This window comes from Nelusetta ayraudi, unplaced genomic scaffold, assembly GCF_046127955.1.
Source record: "Nelusetta ayraudi isolate G7.1 ecotype Tasmania unplaced genomic scaffold, CSIRO-AGI_Nayr_v1 ptg000075l, whole genome shotgun sequence".
NCBI classification, from domain to species: domain Eukaryota; kingdom Metazoa; phylum Chordata; class Actinopteri; order Tetraodontiformes; family Monacanthidae; genus Nelusetta; species Nelusetta ayraudi.
The window spans coordinates 2,805,314-2,829,512 of record NW_027466125.1 but is presented as its reverse complement, the minus strand read 5'-3'; the positions used below and the strand labels follow the sequence as shown (position 1 = coordinate 2,829,512).

General features: G+C 48.9%; 1 protein-coding gene across 1 annotated transcript in view; it reads left to right on the top strand.

Moving 5' to 3' along the window:
* Positions 1-24,199, top strand: part of tenm2a (teneurin transmembrane protein 2a) — a 76,112-nt gene that overhangs the window by 46,171 nt on the left and 5,742 nt on the right. The window contains exons 12-28 of the mRNA XM_076043396.1: positions 5,149-5,295; positions 5,552-5,762; positions 6,848-6,967; positions 8,373-8,634; positions 8,988-9,255; positions 10,478-10,621; positions 12,133-12,382; positions 12,742-12,762; positions 12,883-13,112; positions 15,023-15,177; positions 15,439-15,540; positions 15,885-16,058; positions 16,431-17,068; positions 18,471-18,646; positions 21,005-21,240; positions 21,326-21,622; positions 22,614-23,171. Coding sequence (XP_075899511.1) covers positions 5,149-5,295; positions 5,552-5,762; positions 6,848-6,967; positions 8,373-8,634; positions 8,988-9,255; positions 10,478-10,621; positions 12,133-12,382; positions 12,742-12,762; positions 12,883-13,112; positions 15,023-15,177; positions 15,439-15,540; positions 15,885-16,058; positions 16,431-17,068; positions 18,471-18,646; positions 21,005-21,240; positions 21,326-21,622; positions 22,614-23,171 — 3,989 coding nt within the window. The remainder of the gene's footprint in view (positions 1-5,148; positions 5,296-5,551; positions 5,763-6,847; positions 6,968-8,372; positions 8,635-8,987; positions 9,256-10,477; positions 10,622-12,132; positions 12,383-12,741; positions 12,763-12,882; positions 13,113-15,022; positions 15,178-15,438; positions 15,541-15,884; positions 16,059-16,430; positions 17,069-18,470; positions 18,647-21,004; positions 21,241-21,325; positions 21,623-22,613; positions 23,172-24,199) is intronic.

Genomic DNA, 24,199 nt, shown 5'->3' with positions numbered 1-24,199 from the left:
ATATATTTGTGTAAATAAGTGCCCATAATATATACACATACATACAAAGCACGTATGCACACACAAGGGAATAACAGCTTATGATCTCCCCATCCACCCCCACGACTCCCCCACATCAGGAAGTAGGGCAGCTTTGACTGCAGCATCAACCTGAGATGAAAGAGCTGTCAGGCCCCGGCGTCGGCTCGGCTCGGCTCGGCGCTAAGCTAAGCTAGGCTAAGCTAAGAGCATCTTGCTACTAGCGCCAGGCGCTCCCGGCGCCGGCTCGTCTGAGCTCACCCTGTTGTTCGTTTCAGCTCCGCATGATGTCGCTTTTGCATTAATTCAACAAACAAGCAAAACAAACAAACAAACATCTCTTTACCTTTTCTGCACGTTTTCCCTCCGCTGCAGACCATGGGAGCATGGTTGACAAAGCAGGTACCGTATCTTGACTCTGGTGTTTTGTTCTTTGCTTTTTTTTTCACTATAGCCTGTGGTGGTAGAAGCTAGCTGCTGCATTTTTTGTGGGTTTTTTGGCCTGGCTTGGCTCTGTAGACTCTTGTGGTGCTAAATGTCCATAGATTTTTAGGGCCGTCGGCCTCAATGAGAACTCCCCGCTTGTTGCCCGCTGCCCCTGTTTTGTTTTTTTTGCGGGTGGGGTCGACAGCGGTGCGCTACAAGCAGAGGGCAGCTGTCATTGAGCCTCAGTGTGTTGTGGGGTGCCACAGAGCACCGTGTGGTGCTATCAGCAGTGTCGAGGAGCTGTGCCGTGGATGTGCATGCGCGTGAGTGTTCTCCTCCTCCTCCTCCTCCTCCCCTTCCTCCTCCCCTCGCTCCTCTAACCTCCTCTTCCTCCTCCTCCCATTCCCTGTATTTTTTTTAACTGCTGTGGAAGTGCATAACTCCGCTCAGGTATTCCGCTCATGATTTGCCAGAGCGCAGCTGCCTCACACCGAGGGGGCTGCGGGAGAGGGGGGGGGGGGGACGATGAAAGCAGTAAAGATCTTTTTGAGTTAATTGGTGAATTTCATAGGTCACTGATGCGAGTCCCTAATGTTGTGTCATATAACACAGAACAGGGGGCGGTGTTTGTGGCGGCGAGCAAGTGTGTGTGTGTGTGTGTGTGTGTGTGTGTGTGTGTGTTTGTTTGTTGTGTGCAACCAGCATTCGTTTTTCTTTAGTTTTTTTTTATTCCTGAATTTCTTTTATCTCCCTCAAGCTTCTCATTTCGCGCCAGTAGGGAAAAATAAACATTTTTCAAGTCGGATCAGACAAAGAAAACCGCAATCGTGCTGCAGGTTTAAACACGGACGCAAACATAAAAAAAAGTGGCCCCGGTCCTGAGCAGGTTGTCGTCCGCCGCGTACACAGCAGGAATACTTAATGGACATATATCCCCGCAGCCCCAACCTCTGTCGGAGCAGCACTGATTGCCTGACAGTGCAGCTCCCCGGAGCACCGTGGAGAGTGTCCTCTCACCCTCTACACTTAATGGAATGGCTCTCATTGTTTTATGAAGAGCCTTGCCCAGAGGAAAAAAAGGTAAATCGCAGGGTTAAAGAGGGAGCAAGGCGGGCGTGCGAGAGTTTAAAAGAAGAGATGGTGAGGGTTTGTGGGTCGGGGGGGGGGCGGTGTCAGAGAGGGAGGAAGGGGTCAGAGGAGACGCAGGGGCTAAAACAATCAATGCCTTTCCTGGGTGGCGTATTCAGAGGAGGAGGAGGAGGAGGAGGAGGAGGAGATAAGTGGACGTCCATCAGCAAGAGTGGATATTCATCTGGCCTGTTCAGAAGCAGAGGTCTTGGATTGGAGCCGCTGGCCTTCTGCTTCCCAGCCTGCCAAGGAGAAAGTGTTGGAAACAGATAAAGTGAAGCTGAGGCGGCTGAAACTTGCCCGACACCGAATCCCATTTCTCCTTTTTTTCTCTTCTTCTTCTTCTTCTTCTTCTTCTTCTTCTCCTCCTCCCTATCTCACTCTCTCTCTCTCACTTCCTCCTCCTCTGGGGGCTTTTTATCCACTATCTCCCCCCACCCAGTCATACACCCCGACAGGAGCGCACGCCACACACCAGTGTGTGTGTGCTGACCCATAACCCCAAGGCAATTTCTTCTCCTCTTCTTTTTTTTTTTTTCTTTTAAGGCTATTTCATCAGAGTCCAACTGCATTAGCGGGGAGGGTGGACTTAATAGTTTCTGAAATCCCACTTTATTCTAGTTAGCATGGCGGCCGTATCGACTAGCAGCCTGGCAGCCCCGCACCGGCACCGCCCGCCCGCCTACCCGGCCGGGCAAAGCCAATCAATGCCCACTATGGATCGTCCTGTCCGGGCGCTTCATAAGTATTTGGCTGCTTTAAATGGCAACTCCATTTAACAGGCAATCACTGCTAACTGCCTTTGTTCCTGCGGAGCTCGATACTCGGGGACAATCTATTCCAGGCCAGCCTGGTAATACGCCGTCGCCAGCCGTCCCCTGCTGCAGAAAATGGTCATAATTGAAGATAAAAACCTTTGATTTGATTCCTCTTGTTGTTGCTTAAAAATGCGGTTAAGCCGCCGCGTCGCCCCTCCCCCACACCGCTCCTCGAGATGCCGCACTCTCTCTCTCTCTCTTTCTCTCTCTCTCTCTCTCTCTCTCTCCCCCCCCCCTCGAAGTCTTTTGTTGACTTTCCCGATCGTCGGCCGAGCGCCGCCGATGCGAGATAAAATGCCAATCGGGGTGAAATGCCTGTTAATTTAGCCGGCGCCACGGCTTAGATTGCGCCATTTGTATTCATAATGCATGGGGGCATTATTGATGCGGCAATTTGTTAGAGGGCAAAATCCAACAGTGCAACTTGAGTGAAAATATGTTCATTAATCTGAGCGAGCAGGGCCGAGCGGAAAAAACATTTTCATATTCATGATGCCTTCGCCGGGGTGGTTTTGTCCAATCGTAGCGCGGCGACGGCGGCGGCGGCAGAAAAATGTCACGTCATATCTCCAGGATGTGTGTGTGTGTGTGTGTGTGCGTGTGTGTGTGTGCGTGTGTGTGTGTGGGGTGGGAAAAAAAGCGTTGGCTCTGAGTGCACGCACGCATTGTTTTATCAGTCAAGCCTGTCTCTGCCTCCACCTCCCGTGGGTCGACTTTAAAGCGCCACATCCTGTTCGCTCATTTATTGAAGAGGAAATCACTGTGACAAGTTTGTTTTGGGGGCTCTTTGTGTTGCCGGAGAAAACATTGTCATTGTGTGTCATCACGCACCCGCCATCCCATCCCATCCTGTCCCATCCCATGCCGTTCCCCGCTCTCCATAGATCATACAGCGGCAAACACGCAGTCTTGTATTCGAGCCAAGGTCTGATTTTTCAGCGATACAGGGAAAATACTGTGACAGGCCACTTAAACAGCCCCGTTTGGAGAGAGAGAAAAAAAAGGCAAGACAGTGATGAGGACTTTTGTCTCAGTATGAATGTAAGATGTCATAATAATAAGTTTGAGAAAGATGTTTTTTTTTTTTTTTTTTTTTTTTTGTCAGCATTAATATGAGAAGAGACGTCGTCGTCGGATTGGCGTCGAAGGGAACGCGTGACATTTTCGGGAGATATTCCCGGCTCGTATCTCCCTCAGCGCTCTCAATTAATGCGGCTCCCGTATCAGTCTGTCGGCTCAGACGGAACCCTGAGCCTGATTGCGACGAAGCTTAGCGGAGGTTAAGTCCAGCCTTGGTCTTAAAACCTGACGGCTAGCAGCTCATGTTTCATTTGCTTGGCCAGATAGGTCCAGTATCTCCTCTTATTTAACAAGACGGCCCTGCGTCCCAGTTCCAAATTTCACCTTTAATCTGAAATCATTTTTTTCAATTTTGTTTAATTGTTTGGCCCAATCATTTTGATATAATAAATAAATAATAACCATCATTTCTTTATGTCTGAGCCTCTGTTTATAAGCTAGGGATAGTTCTACATTTCATTTTGCTCATTGCTATGGAGTGAACTGATTGAAATGAGTTGGAGGTTATTATTTGATTATGCGTCCACTGGGGGAAAAAAAAAAAAAAAGGAATAAATTGCATGTAAAATTGAGTAGGTTCCAGCCTAAGTCCAGCCAGTTTGTGGTTTGCTTTGATGGCAGGTTGTGCTCGCTGTCTCCAAAGCAGAAAAACAAAACCAAGGCCTCAGGAGGAGGTTCTTGTTTTGTTTTTGACTTTTTTTACATTCTCAGTCTTTCACGAGAGCGTCTTAAGGAGACCTGCCAAACATGCTGTGGAAAAGAGACTCAACATCAGCTCGCAGGCTTTTAATTTCCCATCCATTTCGGATCAGAACCCCTTTAGATCACGAGATAAATGGTATGCAGGCACGTTAAACTCCCCCGGTTTGTGGTTTCCCCGTCTTCTTTTTTGCAGATAAACTAACCAGCTGCTGGCAGCAGCAGCAGCAGCAGCTCTCAGTGAATCAACAGAGATTTATATTGATTTGTCATCGCTGTTGCTTCTTTTTTTAAATCTGGTTTCATCCCTTATTCTATTTCCAAAATGTCAAATAAGAAAGTGCCAGACGTGGCTTGTAAAAAGTCTTGCGCTACCCTCGATGATTGCAAATTTCCTCAGCAGTGCTCTCACAACGCGCTTGTGTTCCTCTGCTTTAAATGCACTCTGGAGTTGAGCGTGGCCTTGCGACACTTGTTAGAGAAACTTTCTCAGCTCCAGGGGCTCCAGGCTCCACTTGCTCTTTTTGCATAAGCTAAAGTAAAGGTTTATTGGTTCACTGGCATGCAATCACACACACACAGAGTTACACACACGCACACACTTACACACATCCACCCCATCGAACATAATTTCATTTTCTCACGAGAAGGCAATACTCCCAGGCCATCAGAATCCCATTATATACGCTGAATCATAAATAATAAAGTGAAAGCTAAAAGAGAGACAAGACAATGAGGATAATCAGGTGAGCTTCCATCGCGTTAGCGCTTTCTTTTTTTCCACCGCCATACGTGTTCACCGACTTTGTCGCGGCGGCGTTCATTGAAGGCGGGACACGGCAAAGACAATCAAGTCTCGAACAAATCAATCAATACTTACAGTGATTTAATGGCCGGAGGTTCAACCGGTCTGTCGGAGCAGAGCGTGCGCCACCATTGATGAAACGTCCCCTGCCCCCCCACTCTGTCCCCCTCGCAGACGGCTGTCCGAACCTGTGCAACGGGAACGGCCAGTGCACCATGGGGCAGCAGAGCTGGCACTGCGAATGCCAGACGGGCTGGAGGGGACCTGGCTGCAGCGTGGCGATGGAGACCTCTTGCGCCGACAACAAGGACAATGAAGGAGGTGAACTGGAGAGGGCGGAGGGGGGGCGCTGAGAAATGAAAGAGGAAGTCAGTTTGGGCTTCGCCAAAGAATATAAGATTATGGTGAAAATGAAGCGAGTGGCTTCAAGAAGCGGAGGAAGAAGAAGAAACCTTTATTGGTCCCCTAGAAATTAGAGCGGGAATTATGGATAAAAAACAAAATATAGAATGAATAAATTGTAGAATTGAAATTGAAAATGGCCACATGTATCAAAGACTTTTTCTCTCCCCTCCAGATGGACTGACGGACTGCATGGACCCAGACTGCTGCATTCAGAGTCCGTGTCAGAACAGCCCCCTCTGCCGGGGCTCACGGGACCCCCTGCTGGTCATCCAGCAGAACCCGTCGTCCCAGCCCCGCGTGCGCTCCTTCTACGACCGCGTCAAGATGCTCGTAGGTCGCGACAGCACCCACACGCTGCCTGGGGAAAACCCATTCAACTCCAGGTAGGCAAGGAACATATGCAAAATTAAAAAATAATAATAATAAAAAAATAAAGTAAAGAAGTCATCTATCTTCTGCTTGGTAGCTGATTATTTCTTAGCAAACCGCGAGAGACGTTGACTTTTACAACACAGTCACCAGATGCATCCTGGTTGAGAAGGTCTTAGACTTTTTTTTTCCCTGAGTTACTATTTCTAGTCTCCCTCCATTGGTTCCAGATGCGACGCTTATCATTCCGTATGGCAGAAGATCATTACAGCATGGCAGACCAGACTCAGGGAGTGAAAGAAAGAACCCCAGCAGGGTTTCTCTTTGAAGTTTACTGAGGGGAGACTGCACCGTTGTGTCACGATACTCCTGTTGCTCTCTATGCTTTGTGCTTGAAGGCTTGTTTTACTTTTAGCGGGAAGCTCACATCTCTTTGGCTTTATTACCAGTGTTCTTAGGTGATAAAGCCTTCTTTTTCTTTTTTTTTTTCTGTCGACGTGAGGACGATTGAACCAGGCTTTTGCTTTTGACGCAACGTAGCTGCACAGTCAGAGATGCTGGAAGGATAACAGCACTAATTATCTCTAAGACACAAATTGCAATGGACGCCATGGAACACATGAAAACCTTTTCTATTCTATTCTGTTTGTCAGAGCACACAATGTTGCGACATCGCTGAATCGCTGCTACCAAAGGGGGGAAGAAACGATCTAATGACTGTGCTTATTAACTCTGTGTCTCTGTCCATGGTGCTGAAGCTCGTCTGCAGGCTGACTCCGCACTCATCATCTTCACATTATATTTCCGTGTATCGATTCCGGCGATCACGTGCCGACGCGCCCTCGCCATACCGCGCCCGCAGGAGCACGTGCATCCACATTGTCATACTTTGTTTGCGTGATTGACGCGAGCTAACGCAGACGGGGGGGCGGGGCTGATTGTTGGTAATTGCCGCGCGGCGCACGAGAAGCGTAATGAACGAACGGGCAAATTGGATGACGGAGCGGCGGCGTGATTAATCAAAGCGGATGAGTGATGGGTGGAAGATGCGACTGCCGCTTGCTCCTCACCCCCTCTCTTCTCCTCTGTCCTCTTCCAGTTTGGCGTCTCTGATCCGGGGTCAGGTGTTGACTACAGATGGGACCCCCCTGGTGGGGGTGAACGTGTCTTTTGTCAACTACCCGCACTACGGCTACACGCTGACGCGGCAGGACGGAATGTATGTACAACAGCCACGCGGCACTCTGATACTACCTCGCCACATTAGCCTCCATTAGATTATCTTAGATTAGATTGGGTCGGATTAGATTAGGTCAGATTAGATTAGGTGTTTACGACAATCCCCACAAGGATGACAGGGGAAACTGCAGAAAACAGCAACACACACACACACACACACATTGATGGGTTTCAAACAGCAATTTGGTCTTGAAAATTTCAATATAGCAAACGAATGAAAAGCACAACTCCATATATGTCGATGTCATTTGCATTTGTCCTCTGTGTGAAACTGATGAAGGAAATATTCTTTTTGCAACAGGAGAGAGTGTTGACAGCGTGTCAAGTAAAGACGGGCAACCAGAGGCACTTTAGGGCCAAACAGCCTTGAAACTCTGGACTTTCTGACTGTGTAATTCTTCTTCTGCTTTAATGGCCACTGACTTTCGATGTTTTTCTTTTTTTTCTTCTTCCCCCCCTGCAGGATTTCCCATTTCGGTGGGAGCTGGAGACTGCTTTAATTTGACTTTCCCCCGTCTCGTTTCCCCACCTTTACAATTTATATTGAATTTGAGCCTGGCTAACATCCCTGACATTCTATTTCCAAAATGTGATTCATGCCTCCTCAGACTGACCTCCACTCATTAAATGTGCAGTTTCTGTGTTTCATTTCTCAGGTCCTCTAAGCACCTGGCTCCTGCTACTTTCCCCTTTTTTTTTTGGATGGGGTGGAAAAAACACATTTTTTCTCCCAGTTAGCCCGTCTGGCTCTGCACATCTTGTGGAAACATTTAATTGACCTTGTATTTCACAGGGAGTGACCTACCGGTTCCACAGACTTTTGACTTGAATGAACATGTTTTGATGCTGGCTGCTGCTGCCTGAGGTCTAATGAGTGCCCTTCCCTTCCACTTGCCAGTGCCTCTCACTCACTGCACTTTCAGATGCTCACAAAGCTCCGAGCTTGTGACTCTTCCTGTAATTATCCGTAACCTTGAGGTTTTTTTTCTTTCAGAAATGATCAAAAAAAAAGGACAACACAGGAATGGATTCTATACAACCGAATGTACACTGAGACTTCTGAGTCTTGTGATGCTCGATTCTTCATATCAGAGACATTTAAACTGTTGTCTTCACAGCTTGCCTAGATTGCCTTTTTTTCCCTTCCCTGTCCAAATCTGTTGTTTGCCAGTTGAATAATTAAAATAAATTTATTCCAGGAGGTGTTTATTTGACAAATTATTCCTAAAGCGGCGGAGTAAATATTATATGAGAGACGGGAGGGAAAAACAAAACAAACAAGTCGCGAGTGTCCAAATAACCGTCACGTCAGTCACTGCGTCAGTCCCCATCTGTACTTCACTGCCGTCCTTCCTCTGCCTCCCTTCTCGCAACCACCTCTCCAGGTTTGACCTGCTAGCTAACGGCGGGGCCTCGCTGACGCTGCGGTTCGAGCGCGCCCCCTTCCTGAGCCAGGAGCGCACCGTGTGGCTGCCCTGGAGCCAGTTTTATGCTATGGACACACTGGTGCTTAAGACAGAGGAGAACACGATTCCGGGCTGCGACCTGAGCGGCTTCGTCAGGCCTGACCCTCTTGTGATTGCATCCCCTCTCTCCTCCTTCTTCAGCTCCAAGCCAGGGGAGAAACCCATCATACCGGAGACACAGGTGCGCTACCGCTGACCTCTGGCAGCCGGCTAATCTCCCTTCTGGTTCCCTCGCTCGCCTGCTCCTCGCTCTCTCGCTCTCTCTGCTGTCTCTTGCAGCTCACGTTCTCATTTTGCTTCCATAGCTTCCTCCCCCTCCTCACCCTCCGCCCCATCCGCCTCCCCAACCTCCCCCGCCTCCTCCCTTCCCTCTATTTCTTTGTTTCTCCCATTGTTTTCTTTCCTCTTTTTTTGTCCTTCAGCCGTCAGCGGAAGCGCGACCCCCATTACTCCCCACCCCCACCCCCACTTTTTGTCTAATCCTCCCTAATCCTTCTCCCCTGTCATCTTCTCCTCTTTTTTTGTGTCTCCCAGGTGCTGCACGAGCAGATCGAGGTGCCCGGCACCAGCCTGAGGCTGTGCTACCTCAGCTCCAGGACGCAGGGTTACCGCTCCTTGCTCAAGGTGACCATGACGCCCGCTGTGGTGTCCATGGGGCTGCTCAAGGTCCACCTGATGGTGGCGGTAGAGGGCCACCTCTTCCAGAAGTGGTTCCACGCCTCGCCCAATTTGGCCTACACGTACATCTGGGACAAGACAGACGCCTACGGGCAGAGGGTCTACGGGCTGTCTGAGGCCGTCGGTGAGTGAAGCTAGGAGGCGGTATGAGGAGGAGGCGGGGAGTGGGGGGGACTTCTTTCTCTCCCTTCGCAGTCATTTGAAACTTAAACTAGTAAGGCAGCGCCGGCCATGACAGAGAAAGGGAGGGAGTGCTAATTAGTGTTCCTGAAGGGAGAGATAATAGACCGGGAGGCCGGCCTCCATCCACTGCACCGCCCCGGCTGCAGTTAAGTGCCTTTTTTTCTTTCTTTTTTTTTTCATACATCTATTTTTCATGGGAGCTGCATGTGGCTCGGCCAGCCAGCCGGAACTGTGGTGAAGGGTTATTAGCCATCAGGGTGAGTTAGCGGCGAGCTACTGGAGCAAGCGAGCAAAAGCAAAGCAAGAGTCCAGGAGGGGCCTCGGCGCTATTACATCCCCGCTGTCACAGTCACTCACGGAAGCTGTCAGCCGAGCCCTGCTGTCAGGCCACAGATGCAGTGGTCATCTGGGGGGGCTCCTGCCTGGGCCAGAATGGTGCGCGGCAAGCTGCTGCTGAGCTCCCCTCCCCCCAACACACCCGCCAGCCACTCTTAATATGGCCTGAAAGCTGCATAACGCATATACAACAGACTCATGATGGGGTTATGTTTTGATAACCTTGGGTACTGATGCAGGCAGGTACGCGGCTGTGTTGTTTGAGGCCGAGTTGGAAAACAGAGCTGGCAGCCGAGCACGTTGCGACTCAGAGAAGAAAGCCGATGTGTTAAAACCCTTTCTTTTTCTCCTTTGATCAGACGGAAGAGCTCCGGCACAGCACACGTACATTCACACGTGCCGCTGCCGCTGCTGCGTACGCAAGCGAACCTCATTGGGTTTGTTTTTCCAACCATGCTTCCTGCCTTTCAGCAAAAAAAGAAAGAAACTGTTAACATGATGGGGATTGTTTCCCGTCGGACAAGTTTCCCCCTCAGAAGCCGGTGTCGACTGTAGGCTTTAAGGTCTGCAAGACAATGAGTCCAATTAACAAGGTTTTTAATGGATGAATCACAGAGACAGTGTTAGTTGAGTGTGAGATCAGATTTTGGCGGAGGCGCTAACTAGCTTCTCTGCGTTTCACACATTTAACGACTTGACTGAAGTTCTGAGGTTACGCTCCAAGTCAAGTTTTGCATTGTCTGTCTCTTTCTCTCTGGCTCTTCTTCTGTTGTTTTCTTCCAGCACTGAACACTTTTGCCTCTTTGCTCCTCTCTTTGTCTCTACAGTGTCAGTGGGCTACGAGTACGAGTCCTGTGCCAGTCTCATCCTCTGGGAGAAGCGGACGGTGATGCTGCAGGGCTACGAGCTGGATCCCACCAGCCTGGGCGGCTGGTCGCTGGACAAGCATCACATACTGAACACGCGCAGTGGTACGACGCTTAAACATTCCCCATATGAAATGAGCACATGGGTCATTTGGTTGAGGTGTTTTATTTTTCCAGCAGAATCATTTTCAGCAGTTTGGCTAAGATGTTTGAGGTGATGATATGCTGACTTCATTAATGGGCTTCAGGTCTAAACCCCAAATAGTTCCACACATCTCTGTATTGTTTAGTTTCTTTCTGTTTTCACCTTTTTCACAAGTATGCTGGCTAATCTGTGCCCAAATGCCTCCCTGCTGTTTCAACGTATGTAGGAAAACACGCATGTTGCTATGGAAACATGCACAGATTGATTAACAGCTGAGTGGGGAAACATGAGCCAGAGTGTCATTATTGTCGATTAGAGCGCAGGAGAACGCATGGATCTATGAATGGAGACCATGAGTTTTGTAGCATTCTTAGCTACTTACAGTATATTTAGCCAACTCGCAGCATTGCAGACAACCTGCGAGTGTCTTGTGTCAGCTGTGCTGCTGTCATGGAGTCACCAGACGCCTGTATTTCAGGGGAAGAGCTGAAGTTGCCTCATCTTTTTCCTGCCCCTTTTGCATATACACCCGTCTCACATGTAAAGCGTGTGCAGCGACCAGCAGCCTTCAGCAGCAGCAGTTATGATGGCGAAGGGAGGCAATCAGGACATGAGGGACACTTTGCCCCTCCCCTTTAAGAGCTCGGCTTCGGTGGGTGGGGGAGGCCGTCACTACCTGCTACATCTGTATTTACTGGGCCATATGTGTGGGGAGGTGCTGATGTTCACCTGCCGTGCCAATCAGTGCACTAATGCAGAGTTCAGGCTGTACTCTGTATTTTTAGTGACTGAACCCGCTTGTCCTCCACGCTTGATTATGAGCCTTTGCAACACCAGTAGGCCACGGTACAGTTTCTTCAGTTATACACTGACTGGATTTGGCCAAAGCCTACACACACCCAACTTAGACTTTGCAAACACATCCTAATGTAATAATAATTCCAAATAAGAAGGCAGAAATATCCCACCTACATTTCTGCAAGGCTCTATGCGATCTCTTGTTTGCAGTTAAAGTACACACACTTTACTTTACACGTACTCTTCCGAGTGCTTCGTCTGTGCACTCTTCCCAATACTCGTAACCCTTAAATAAATCAATTGGCGTTAAAGGCCAGCGCTGCCTTCAGGGGAAAAGAAAAACTTTCACCTTGTCTACCGTCTCACTCATGCAGGTAAACATTGGATATTTGCTGTTGAAATGTCAATTTGTTGTGTTTATCGCGATTTTAAAGCGACCAAACTGGACACGAAAAATAGGGGAAAACAGGAAATATTGTCATTAACTTCATGCTGATATTAATAATATCATATTATATATATTATATATCATATTATAATATTAATATTAATATTAAATAAATACACAACCATTTAGTTTAGACTTGTCTTTCCTATCAATTATGAACAGTGTGTTACAGTCAACATATGACCTCACTGATGTTTTTTCTGGGGTTTTTTCTTACCTGTCCAGGCATCCTCCACAAGGGAAGCGGCGAGAACATCTTTGTGACGGAGCAGCCGCCAGTAATCGGCAGTGTCATGGGCAACGGCCGCAGGCGCAGCATCTCCTGCCCCAGCTGCAACGGCCTGGCCGACGGCAACAAGCTGCTGGCGCCGGTGGCCCTGGCGATGGGCGTGGACGGCAGCCTCTACGTCGGGGACCTCAACTTTGTGCGCAGGGTCTACCCGTCGATGAACACCACCGGCATCCTTGAGCTGAGGTAAAAGTGGACGGCGTGAGATCAGAGGGAAGTTTTACATTGAAAAGATGAAACATGAGCAGCAGGGAAAGTCGGCATATGTATAGATAAACACATAAGGACTTGTTTTAACCTGCAGAGAAAAATAAGGTGAGACCCGAGGGGATAGCAGGATGGAGGAAGAATTATAAAGTGTTCTAGATGCCGTTCCTCCGGGGTAGTTTCACAACACTTTTTTCTTCTTTTTTTTTTTTTATACATTTCGCTGTTCACACCACAGCCACCCTCGTGTTGCTCTCTGTAGGTTGCTCTCCGCAGACTGTGTGAATTAACATTTGTTTTGCTCTGCTTTTATCTCATGTCCCACCCTCGCCTTGAAGGAACAAAGATTTCAGACACAGGTAAGATCCTTCTGATGATGAAACAAAGGAAGGCTACAACAATTCCACTCGGAAACCTCTTCCGGAAAAAAAAAATATATCAAAAGAAGAATCTTGACTTTTTCTCTTCTGTCACTGCAGCAACAACCCGACCCATAAATACTTCCTGGCGGTGGACCCGGTGACGGGTGCTTTGTTCATCTCAGACACCAACTCCCGCCGAATTTACCGCGTGCGCTCCCTGACCGGAGGTCGCCTGCTGTCTGACAACGCCGAGGTGGTGGCGGGGACGGGCGAGCAGTGCCTCCCCTTTGACGAGCGCTGCGGCGACGGCGGCAAAGCCACGGAAGCGACGCTCATGAGCCCCAAAGGTGATCCGCCTACACGGAAAACACATTATTGAAAATATCACCTCCTGGGCACACTGCTGCATCGCATTAATAATTAAAAACAAATGAAATGTAGTTGTAATAGCGGAACGTTTTCAGCGGGATTCGATTTGTTCATCGCGGCGCAAATTGTTTTTTGCGGCCCCTGAGCGAGACATCAGCTCCTCTAATCTACTCGTGAAGGGTTAGTTTCATTTGAAATGAAGGTTTGAAGTTTCTCCCAGTTTGCTGCTCACCACTTTGTCCACGGAGGCTCCGGCGGCGTTTTCTAATCCCCATATAAACTTTTCTGCAGTTTCACAGCGGGGAAGATTTCCGCAGGAAGATTGTCCGCGGGGGCCACATTATCACAGAGCAGCTAACATGGAAAACAGAACAGCTAATTTCTCCATGCTGCGCTTGCAGTGTCATTCAAGAGTCAGAAGACACTAAACGCACTAGACTTGCTAACTGGCAGCGTTAAACTTACCTTACTTGCAAGAGTATAGCGAGTAACTTGGCGTGCTAGCAGAACTTAGCATGCTAGCAAGAGCTTGCATGTCCCTCAGCAGCTGCTGTGGATATTTCGGCTATTATTTTGGTGTTAAAAGTCAGCGTGTCACAACAGACTGGACTGCCTTGTCTTTCAGACACTTAATAAGCAGTGTGGAGGCCGCAGTGTTTCTCAGTCTCAGGCAGTCTTAGTCTATCATTTATTGTTTTAGCATTGGACGTAAGTTCCGTAGAATCTGTCAAATGTCAAGAGCAGTTACTTGAATTAGATAATATCACCAGCGCCTCCAACAACACAGTGCTGCGGAGGATGAAATTAAATATGTGGATGTACTTTTCTAATGGAGCTTCACTTTAGTAAACCGTGAATGAAGGCAGCTATCTGACAGTCATATCGGACACCGTCCGTTATTAACTCTGAATTAATTAACTCTTAAGCGCTCATTAATCAGAATGCACTTTTTTTCATTTCAAACAATGCGCTGATGGTGCTTGCAACTAAAGCAGGACATAGACAGAAGGAGGTTATAAACCAGGCTAATGGTAAACTTATTAATGGAGTCATTTTTTTTTTGAGGCTCATCTTAGGCGGATCTTAGGACATTGTGACACCAAACTGTCAAAGTTGTCACATTATCTGTCAGTGTGCGCGCGTGTGTGCGTGCACACGTGTGTGCGTATGTGTTCCTTGGCGCAGCTGTGGATGTTAGCGCACAGCGTGCTTCTGACAGATGAGTTAGGAGATTCACTGAGCCACTGATTCCCTTCTTACCTGACAGGCAAAGTCTTCCAACCAAACATCCGCAACCTCCTCCCAGCATGAGTCTGCACCCCCCCCCCCCTCCAACACACACACACACACACACACACACACGCCTCCTCCCTGCCTGTGCTGCATCCTCCTCCATCTGCTACTGTGTGTCTCGGAGTTAATCCGAGAAGTTATTTCAGGGCAAACACACCGGCCCGAGTACCTGCTGCCTGTTAGGATGACGAGGCTGACACGACTTCGCCGGCGAGCGGCAAAAACAGGAAAAAATATAGCCGGAAACAAACGAAATATAGAATCAAACAATCAGGTGCCAGGAGTGTAGCGCGGAAGCAGAGTGTGAGGCACTGCCTGGCTCTGCTCAGGAAGCTGCTCGCAGTGACTGAAATTGCCCTCCAGGATGTGCACGAGCACGTGCGCGGCTCAGCATCCCGATGAGTCATCTCGGAAACAACGCTGCCCTTCCATCACTTCCCCTCGCTCTCATTCCATAAAGCAAGGAGCGATTCGGCCGGCAAGGCGCAGCTATCAGTTTTCAAGTGAATTAAAAAATAAAATTGTGCATCGCAGCGGACTCCAAATGTGTGCGGGCTTTAACGCGCGTCCTTTCTGTCCCCCCCTCCCCCAAAAGGCATCGCGGTGGATAAGAACGGGCTGATGTACTTCGTGGACGCCACCATGATCCGCAAGGTGGACCAGAACGGCATCATCTCCACCCTGCTGGGCGCCAACGACCTGACGGCCGTGAGGCCGCTGAGCTGCGACTCCAGCATGGACGTCAGCCAGGTACGGCGCTCTAAGTGGCGGCGCGGCGTGATGGATGATCACCCTAACGGCCCCGAGAGTGCTGAGCTGTGATGATCTGCCAGCAGTGAGGTCAGGGAGGGACTGAATCAGAGCAGGATGAAAGAATCCGAGGGGATAAATAAATCAAAACTGCGGTCAATTAAATAAAGGAAAGAAAGAAAGAAAGAAAGAAAGAAAGAAGTGACCTGTCTGAAATAACGGCGTGACTGATGCCTCACTGTGGCCTTGGCTCTCTTGCAGGTGCGCCTCGAGTGGCCCACCGACTTGGCAGTGAACCCCATGGACAACTCCCTCTACGTGCTGGAAAACAATGTCATCCTCCGCATCACTGAGAACCACCAGGTCCGTGTCCAGAAGGCTCCTTCAGCCTCGGCAGAACCATTGTGGAGGAAGGGTTGAGGGGTGGGGGGGAGTCGTGGAGAGGAGGAGGGGTAGTTGGCTGCTCACCATAGGGGCTTCTGACAGGATTTTTAGTCCCAATTAAGCGCCTTTTTTCCCAGCCAATTTCGAAAGTTCTGGCAGTTTTCAACTTTTTTTTTTTTTCTTTTTTCTTTTTTTTTAGCAATGGTGATTAATTAGCCTCGGGCCACGAGAGCAGAAACTTTCCCCAAACTTTTAACCGACGCACCAGCGAATCGCCGAATCACCCCCTCCAACTCCCCCCCGCCTTGTTGCTGTTCTTTCAGGTGAGCATCATAGCGGGCCGGCCCATGCACTGTCAAGTGCCGGGCATCGACTACAGCCTCAGCAAGCTGGCCATCCACGCCGCCCTGGAGAGCGCCACCGCCATCGGCCTGTCGCACACCGGCGTGCTCTACATCGCCGAGACGGACGAGAAGAAGATCAACCGTGTGAGACAGGTACGAGGCGGAGGAGGGAGGCACTGCTGCCGCCACTGTTGTTGCTGCTGTTGCTGCTGTTAGGCTGCCTGACTCTGCTGGAATGAATTGGCTCCGTCTTAAGTTAATTTGCCGGCTGGCGGAGCCGGCAGCACAGCTGGCCGGGGCTGCGTGAGTGTTTTCTTCAATATTCAAAGAGTGCTTCAGATCTCCAGATACTACATTGGGCTCAGGTGCTCTTACATTCCCCGCTGCGCTTTTTCTGAGAACATGAAATGAATTTCGTCTTTGGTAAAACATTCCCCCTCCCCCACTCCCCCCTCTTCTCTTTTGACTGGTTTCTTTCATAAACTCTTCATTAGCTTCTGCTATTCTTTATTCCTGTCTGTCTAGGTGAGCACTAACGGGGAAATCTCCCTGCTGGCCGGGACTCCCTCCGACTGCGACTGCAAGAACGACGTCAACTGCAACTGCTTCTACGGCGACGACGGCTACGCCACTGACGCCGGCCTGAACTCGCCCACCTCGCTGGCGGTGTCGCCCGACGGCACCCTCTTCATCGCCGACCTCAACAACATCCGCATCCGGGCGGTGCGAGCCAACCGGCCGGGCCCGGCCGTGTCCAGCGTGGGCTTCGGCGGGGTTGCGCAGTACGAGGTGGCGTCGCCGCGGGAGCAGGAGCTGTACGTCTTCAACGGGGAGGGTCTCCACATCCAGACGGTGAGCCTGGTGACCGGCGAGCCCCTGTACAACTTCAGCTACGGGCCCGACGGCGAGCTGGCCGTGCTGGCGGACAACTGCAACAACACGGTGAAGGTGCGGCGGGACGGCCAGGGCCAGGGCGCGGGAGCGGGCCTGATCAGACTGGTGCTGCTGCCGGAGAACCAGGTGGTGACCCTGGGCCTGGATCCCACCGGCGGCCTGCGCAGCGTGTCGGCCCTGAGCCAGGAGGTGGCGCTGATGGGCTACAGCGGCAACACGGGCCTCCTGGCCACCAAGGCCGACGAGACCGGGTGGACCACTTTTTACCAGTGAGTACCAGTTGCTACCTTTCCAAATGTGTGATTTCAGTATTTTCTTTGCTTTCTAGACGTCAAGAGGTTTTTATCTGAACTGACATAGTGGGAGTAAGCGGGTATGGAAGATGAATGAATGACATAGTGGGGGTGTCAGTCGTCAAGCAGTTCTGGTTCGAGCCACGGTGAGGTCTCGGACCGGCTGTTTGCTCCGCACCAGAGTTCGCTGGTTTGTATTCACACCAGCCCAAAAGGTCCGCAAAAGGGACTTTTTTGGTTTAGTTCGAACCAAACAGGGCAGGTGTGAATACGCCCTAATACTTCACCAGTAGTCCTCTTTAAAAGAACCAAACTCAGTCCTCCTAAAGTGGACCAAGAGAAAAGGGACTCGGTTCTTTTTGCGTTCACACTATCACTTCATTTGGAAGTGGACTCGATTCTCTTTCTGGTCCACTTCTGTTCCGATTGGGTCTCAGCGCTCTTTCTATTCACACTATTGCAGTTTTTCCAGAACTCACGCCTTCACTGCTATGGATTATGGGTAATCTTCACTTTTTTGACGCAGCATGTCATTAATCTACGGCAAGCACGAAGGGCTAAAATACAGTGTCAAAAGGCAAATACGTACCTGGAGCGCTTTGTGTTCAAACTTTGAAACTTTATTTATTTGTATGGCACTTTTCCTACATTGAGCAACTCAAAGTGCCTCACAGCAAATAAATAAAATACAAACAACAAAGAGAATTTAAAAATAAATAAATCGATAAAGATAAAAGAGATTAAAACAAACCCAACCCTCCCAAAACCTCCAATACAGAGACAAACAAACACCTACACAATCACACCAGCACAAGCACACAGTCACACCCATACACATACACAGGCTCACGTACTCACACCCACACTCAGACTATCATTGAGGAGACATGGCTTGGAACTGAGCTCTGAGGTGAGGAAGTGTTCCACCACCTGAGGAGGTGGCCTGAGTTTGGTTCACTTCAGAGGGGTGTATGTACTAAATTATGCTGAGTCACTGGTCTGAGTTCACTCGGAGGTTCTGAAAGGGACCGACTATGAAAACACCCAGAGTGCCCGCATTGAGGCTGGCAGGTCCTGGGTTCAATTTCCACGCAGATTGTACAAAACAAATGCTGCCTCAAGATCCCTTAACTGGTTTGAATACAAGTGCATTGTCAAGAAGGACGTCTGACCTGTAAAAACTCCCTCAAACTAAACATGCAAATCACGTCGCCGTGAAGGGATCCGCAGAGAGGATTTTCCCTCCCTCCCAAATCGCTCAGCCTGGCCGGCTCATAGAGAGCAACGCTGCCCTCCGGTGTTCACTTTTAAAGCTACACTCGATCCCTGTTTCCGTCCGCTCACCTTCTTCCTCAACGCCGCCCCCCCGCCCTGGCAGGTACGACAGCGAGGGCCGCCTGACCAACGTGACCTACCCGACGGGCATGGTGACCAGCCTCCACCGCGAGATCGAGCGCTCCATCAACATCGACATCGAGAGCTCGAGCCGGGACGACGACGTCACCGTCATCACCAACCTCTCCTCCGTGGAGGCGTCGTACACCGTGGTGCAAGGTAGGGGGTGCGGAGCCGGGAGAGCAGCGCTCGTGAATTTATTTATTTTTTATTGCCCAGAAAATTGAATCGTGTGTGTGTGTGTGTGTGTGTGTGTGTGCGTTTGGGACAGGGGCGTGGACAGATGCTGAGCTGGAGTCATTATTAAAGCGTATTGGCTTGTAAATCAAAATGCAATATAAATTATATTCTTCTTTTATTATTTTGAGCCTGTTTATGTGCAATAAATGTCTTGGCAAGAGACTCGCTCACACACGCACACACGTGCACGCCCACCCACCCGCCCGCCTGCGCATAGCAGCCAAACTCTGGAGCTGCTTAATCTTCAGTATTCATAAACATGGCCTCCTGCGATGGCCAATATGCGGCAGCCTCCGCCGCCTCTAATTGAAAGTCTTGTAATTTTCACTCAGTTATGTGTGTGTGTGTGTGTGGGTGTGTGTGTGTGTGTGTGTGTGTACGCTCCAGGAGATTATTCGCCCCCACACTCCGCTCCTCCACCTCCACCACCACCACCCACATCCGGCCCCCTTTTTTTTTTTTTGGGGTCCCTCTCACTGAGTAAAATTACCAATATATAGTTGTAAATCCCAGCTGGGATCATCCTGCTTTTGAATATCATCACAGCAAAAAAAAAAAAAAAAATTCATTAACTCATGTCAAGTGAATCCTCCTCATCCCTCAAGCTCTCGCTCTTAACACACACACACATACACACACACACACACACACACACACACACACACACACACACACACACACATGCATGGGTGCAAATATACACCAACATACAAACACAGCTCTCCAGCAGTTCCCATGATCCCTGAGCTTATTTGCTCTTTTTAGATGATAGTAGGGAGGAAGAATAATTGGCTCCCCTCCCTTGACCAGATGCACGTGTGCGTGACAGAAGTGTGAATGCCAGACTGGGGGTGTGTGTGTGTGTGGGCTGGCGTCGGAGAGAAGCGGCTCGCAGTCGCGCTGCGGTGATTCACCTGCGCTGCAGCGGGGGGGGGGCGAGTCGTAAGTCATTTAAGGTTTCCGAGCGCGCCGTGTGGGTTCGAGAGCGGCCCTCCGCTGACATACTCACTTAACCGTCTCCCTCTCTCTCTCCCTCTCTCTCTCTATCTATCTCTCTCTCTCCCTCTCTCTCTCTCTATCTCTATCTCTATCTCTCTCCTCCCGCACGCTCTCTTCATTAACTCCCGCACAGTGAATTCTCCTCGGCCCTCCAGCTCTCATTTCTCTGCCGCTTCTCCCTCGCCTCTGTTTTATTACAAGGTTGTTCAGACAGGGAGAGCCGAGAAGATTTATCTGAGGGCTGTTGCCGCTGCCAAGTCAATGGGAATTGAAGAAAAAAAAAAGGGGGGGAGGGAAAAAAAAAAGCTTCACTTGTCTGTCTGTGGCATTGTTAAAATGCGCCTGGAGCTTTATTACAAATTGGCCCTATGGATTACTGTCATTTATGACGTGTCTTGAACATTTAAAAAAAATAAAGAAAGAAAAATAGGTGGGGGTAGCAGCCGCTCCGTTGCATCTGCCATATTTTTCCGTCCCCCGAAATAATCATATCGAACTTCACAATCACAATATTTTAATCAGGCCGCCTGTTTTCACACATCTAGGGAGGGAATTAGCCCGGCCGTCAGCCTCGTCCTTATCTCCTCCTGCTCCCGTCTTTGTGAGTGAGTCATTAAACTGTCCAGATAGCGACTCGGCAGAGGGACGTCAATTCAGCCTGACGCCACTCGGACGGGATATTTTGCAACGCACTGGAAGAGGAAGTGCGTCTTTCCTGGAGCTTGGAGCTTTTACAGTTAGACACAACAGAAAGGAGGCGAGACGCAGCTCGTTGTTCTCTCTTCTGGCTTTGACTGAAAAAAAAAAGAAGGGAAAACACAATTAAGATCACAAGATGCTGAGGCTTTAGACATGCTGGTCTTGTACGAGGACACTCGAGTGACAGCAGTGTTGAACTTGCACTCGTAGAATCTTCCGTGTCATTTTTTTTTAATTGTGCTGGATTTGCGTCTCTCTGTGCGAACTTTGACCTGTCCTGCCGACCGTTAGAAATTGTCGGTTGCCGCAGCGAAAGGTCAAGAGTCGAGAGCGACTGCCTTGCGCTCGTTCGTTCAACCTGACAACGTTTTAATTAGGAGTTTGGAGAAACGTCAGCCTGCCGGAGCGCGAGGCAGCGGGAGCGGAGGAGAAATAATTGACGGATCTTTGATCAGCCGGAGAGATGCCTTTAAAAACAAACAGCAAGCACTTGGTGAAAATGTGGGGGTGGGGGGGCGGAAGCAAAAAGCCTCGTCTTGGCTTCCTCTTACGTCTCTCTCTCTCTCTCTCCGCCTGCAGACCAGGTCAGGAACAGCTACCAGCTGTGCAACAACGGCACCCTGAGGGTGATGTACGCCAACGGCATGGGCATCAGCTTCCACACGGAGCCCCACATCCTGGCCGGCTCCGTCAGCCCCACCATCGGCCGCAGGAACATCACGCTGCCCACCGACAACGGCCTCAACTCCATCGAGTGGCGCCTGCGCAAGGAGCAGACCAAGGGCAAGATCACCGTGTTCGGGAGGAAGCTGAGGGTGAGTTCCACCAAATCTAAAATACTTTTTTTTTTTTTTTTTTTTTTTTAATCTAACCGGCCGCTTCGTTTCCCGTCTTCCTCAGGCTCACGGCCGCAACCTCCTCTCCATCGACTTTGACCGCAACACGCGCACGGAGAAGATCTACGACGACCACAGGAAGTTCACACTGCGCATCATGTACGACGCCCAGGGTCGACCGGCCATGTGGCTGCCGAGCAGCAGCCTGGCGGTGGTCAACGTGTCGTACTCCAGCACCGGCCAGCTGGTCGGCCTGCAGAGGGGAAGCATGAGCGAGAGGACCGAGTTCGACCCGCAGGGCCGCATCGTGTCCCGCTCGTTTGTGGACGGGAAGGTGTGGAGCTACAGCTACCTCGACAAAGTAAGAGCACTGTGGGCTTGGTGTCATCGGTTCCATATGATTTAAAGGGGAGGAAAAGAAGAGTGCTGTGTTCTCATTAAATAACTGTTTCAGCAGCACTGAGTGCAGCAAATGAGAAGACGTAAAAAGCAGACTGCTTTAATTTGAAGGAACCCCACTGATGGGCATAGTGTTAACACTAAAGCACTACATTTTTGCACGTCAGAATCAGAAACATGTTTATTGCCAAGTGGGTTTAACGCTTCAAGGAATTTGGTTTGGTGTAGTTGGCGCTTAAAAAACGACAGCAATACGAAAAAGAACAGCTAGCTACAGGTACTTCCTGAAAAATTAGAATATGAAGTAAAAGTTAGTGGCAATTTAACATAAAAGATGAAACCAACTAATTTTATTGAGCCATTACACGCAAATTGACTACTCAAGCAGTTCCTTGTTTTAACTTTGCTGATTAAGATATTTGACTTTATGTAATATTCTAATTTTCTGAGTTTTTGAATTTGAGTTTTTTTTTTAATCTGCAAGACCTGATCAGCAAAATCCAAAGAAATAAAAACTTGAAATATATCGATTTGCATTTATATAATATGTCACATTCACCTTTTAAGTTGAATTGCAGAAATACTACAACCTTTTGAGGATACTCTAATTTTCTGGGTAGTACCTGTATGCTAAATATATAAACATATATAAACGGGAGAGATAAAATTAACAAATGAAAAGTTTACAAAATAGCAGAAATAATAAAATAAATGTGCAACATAAGACCATAGTGCAAAGAAATGTGTGCGTGCAACACTTAAAAGTTAACCTGTGCAACAACAAAGAGTGATTTGAAGAGCAAAGTTTTCACAAACTAAAACACAGATTAGTAGTTGACTTCAATTGTTTTAGCAACACACAAATCACTCCTGGTTCTAACTGTTATTCACCAATGAAAATGCTTCTTTTTTTTTTTGACTTGACTTCATTCCCCCTCCCTCCTTGCTCCCAGTCCATGGTGCTGCTCCTGCAGAGCCAGCGGCAGTACGTCTTTGAGTTCGACGCCTCGGCGCGGGTGACGGCCGTCACCATGCCCAGCGTGGCCCGCCACACCATGTTCACACACGTGTCGGTGGGCTACATCCGCAACACCTACAACCCGCCGGAGAGCAACGCCTCCATCATCCACGACTTCACCGAGGACGGCCGCCCGCAGGCCGTGCACTACCTGGGCACGGGCCGCCGCGTCCTCTACAAGTACGGCAAGCTGGCCAAGCTGGCGGAGATCGTGTACGACAGCACGGCCGTCACCTTCGGCTACGACGAGACGGCCGGCGTGCTGAAGATGGTCAACCTGCAGAGCGGCGGCTTCTCCTGCACCATCCGCTACCGCAAGATGGGCCCGCTGATCGACAAGCAGATCTATCGCTTCAGCGAGGAAGGGATGGTCAACGCCCGCTTCGACTACACCTACCACGACAACAGCTTCCGCATCGCCAGCATGAAGCCCGTCATCAGCGAGACGCCGCTGCCCGTCGACCTCTACCGCTACGACGAAATCTCCGGAAAGGTGATTCTTTTTCTTTCTTTTTTTTTCTCCCTTTTCATTTCATTTATTTATTTGTTCCAAAATTCAAAATAATTCTCAGCACTCCCAAAAAGAGAGGCGCGGCGGAGAAGGCGCCACCCAAGAGTAGGACAAAATCGAAAAAAGCTCCCGCACGCTGCTCGACTCTCTTCCTTTTCTTTATTATCATTGCAAGGTCTCAGTCAGAAGACCTTCATCAGACATCACATATATCATCCTAGCATACGTAACCATATATATAGTAGATGAAGGAGGCCAGTCAGAGGGCTTGAAAGCTCAACATAGTTGATGGCTCTCACCTACAATATTACTCAAAACCATAGCAAATTGAGCATCCTATATTTTCTAAGCTTTCATAATAAGAAAGGTTTTAAGAAAGATGATGATTTGTACAAAACGAGACAAATCTGGTCCTAATAAGTGAGAGGAGGTTACACATTGTAACAAAGTTCAGATAAAATACCAAATACAAAAATACTTAGATCTGATAGAAACATGAATGTAATTGGCATAAACAATAAAGCTGAATAAAGCCTCTTACTTACCTCTTACTTCAAGCCCTCTGATTGGCTTCCTTCATCTACTACACACCTATATATATATATATATGGTTATGTATGCTAGGATGCCATATGTGATGCCTGATGAAGGTCTTCTGACCGAAACATTGCAATAATAATGTAAAAAAAAAAAAAAAAAAAAAAAAAGGGAAGAGAGTCGAGCAGTGTGCGGGAGCTTTTTTTCAATTTATTTATTTGTTCCAATGCACAATGTTGCATAACACCAATGATATTACAATTCATAATTTTCCTGTCCATGGTCGGAAGGGAGCAGGAAGAAGAATTTTTTTTTTTTTTTTTTTTTTTTTAAATACAAAATAAACAAATAAAATGCCCTGCCAATTTCAATAAGCGTACTTTTCAGAACAGGTGACAGCACACTTTTTTTAAAGAACGTCGTACTAAAAGATGTCTAAATGCCGCCACTAATCCTCTGATGACTCACCGACT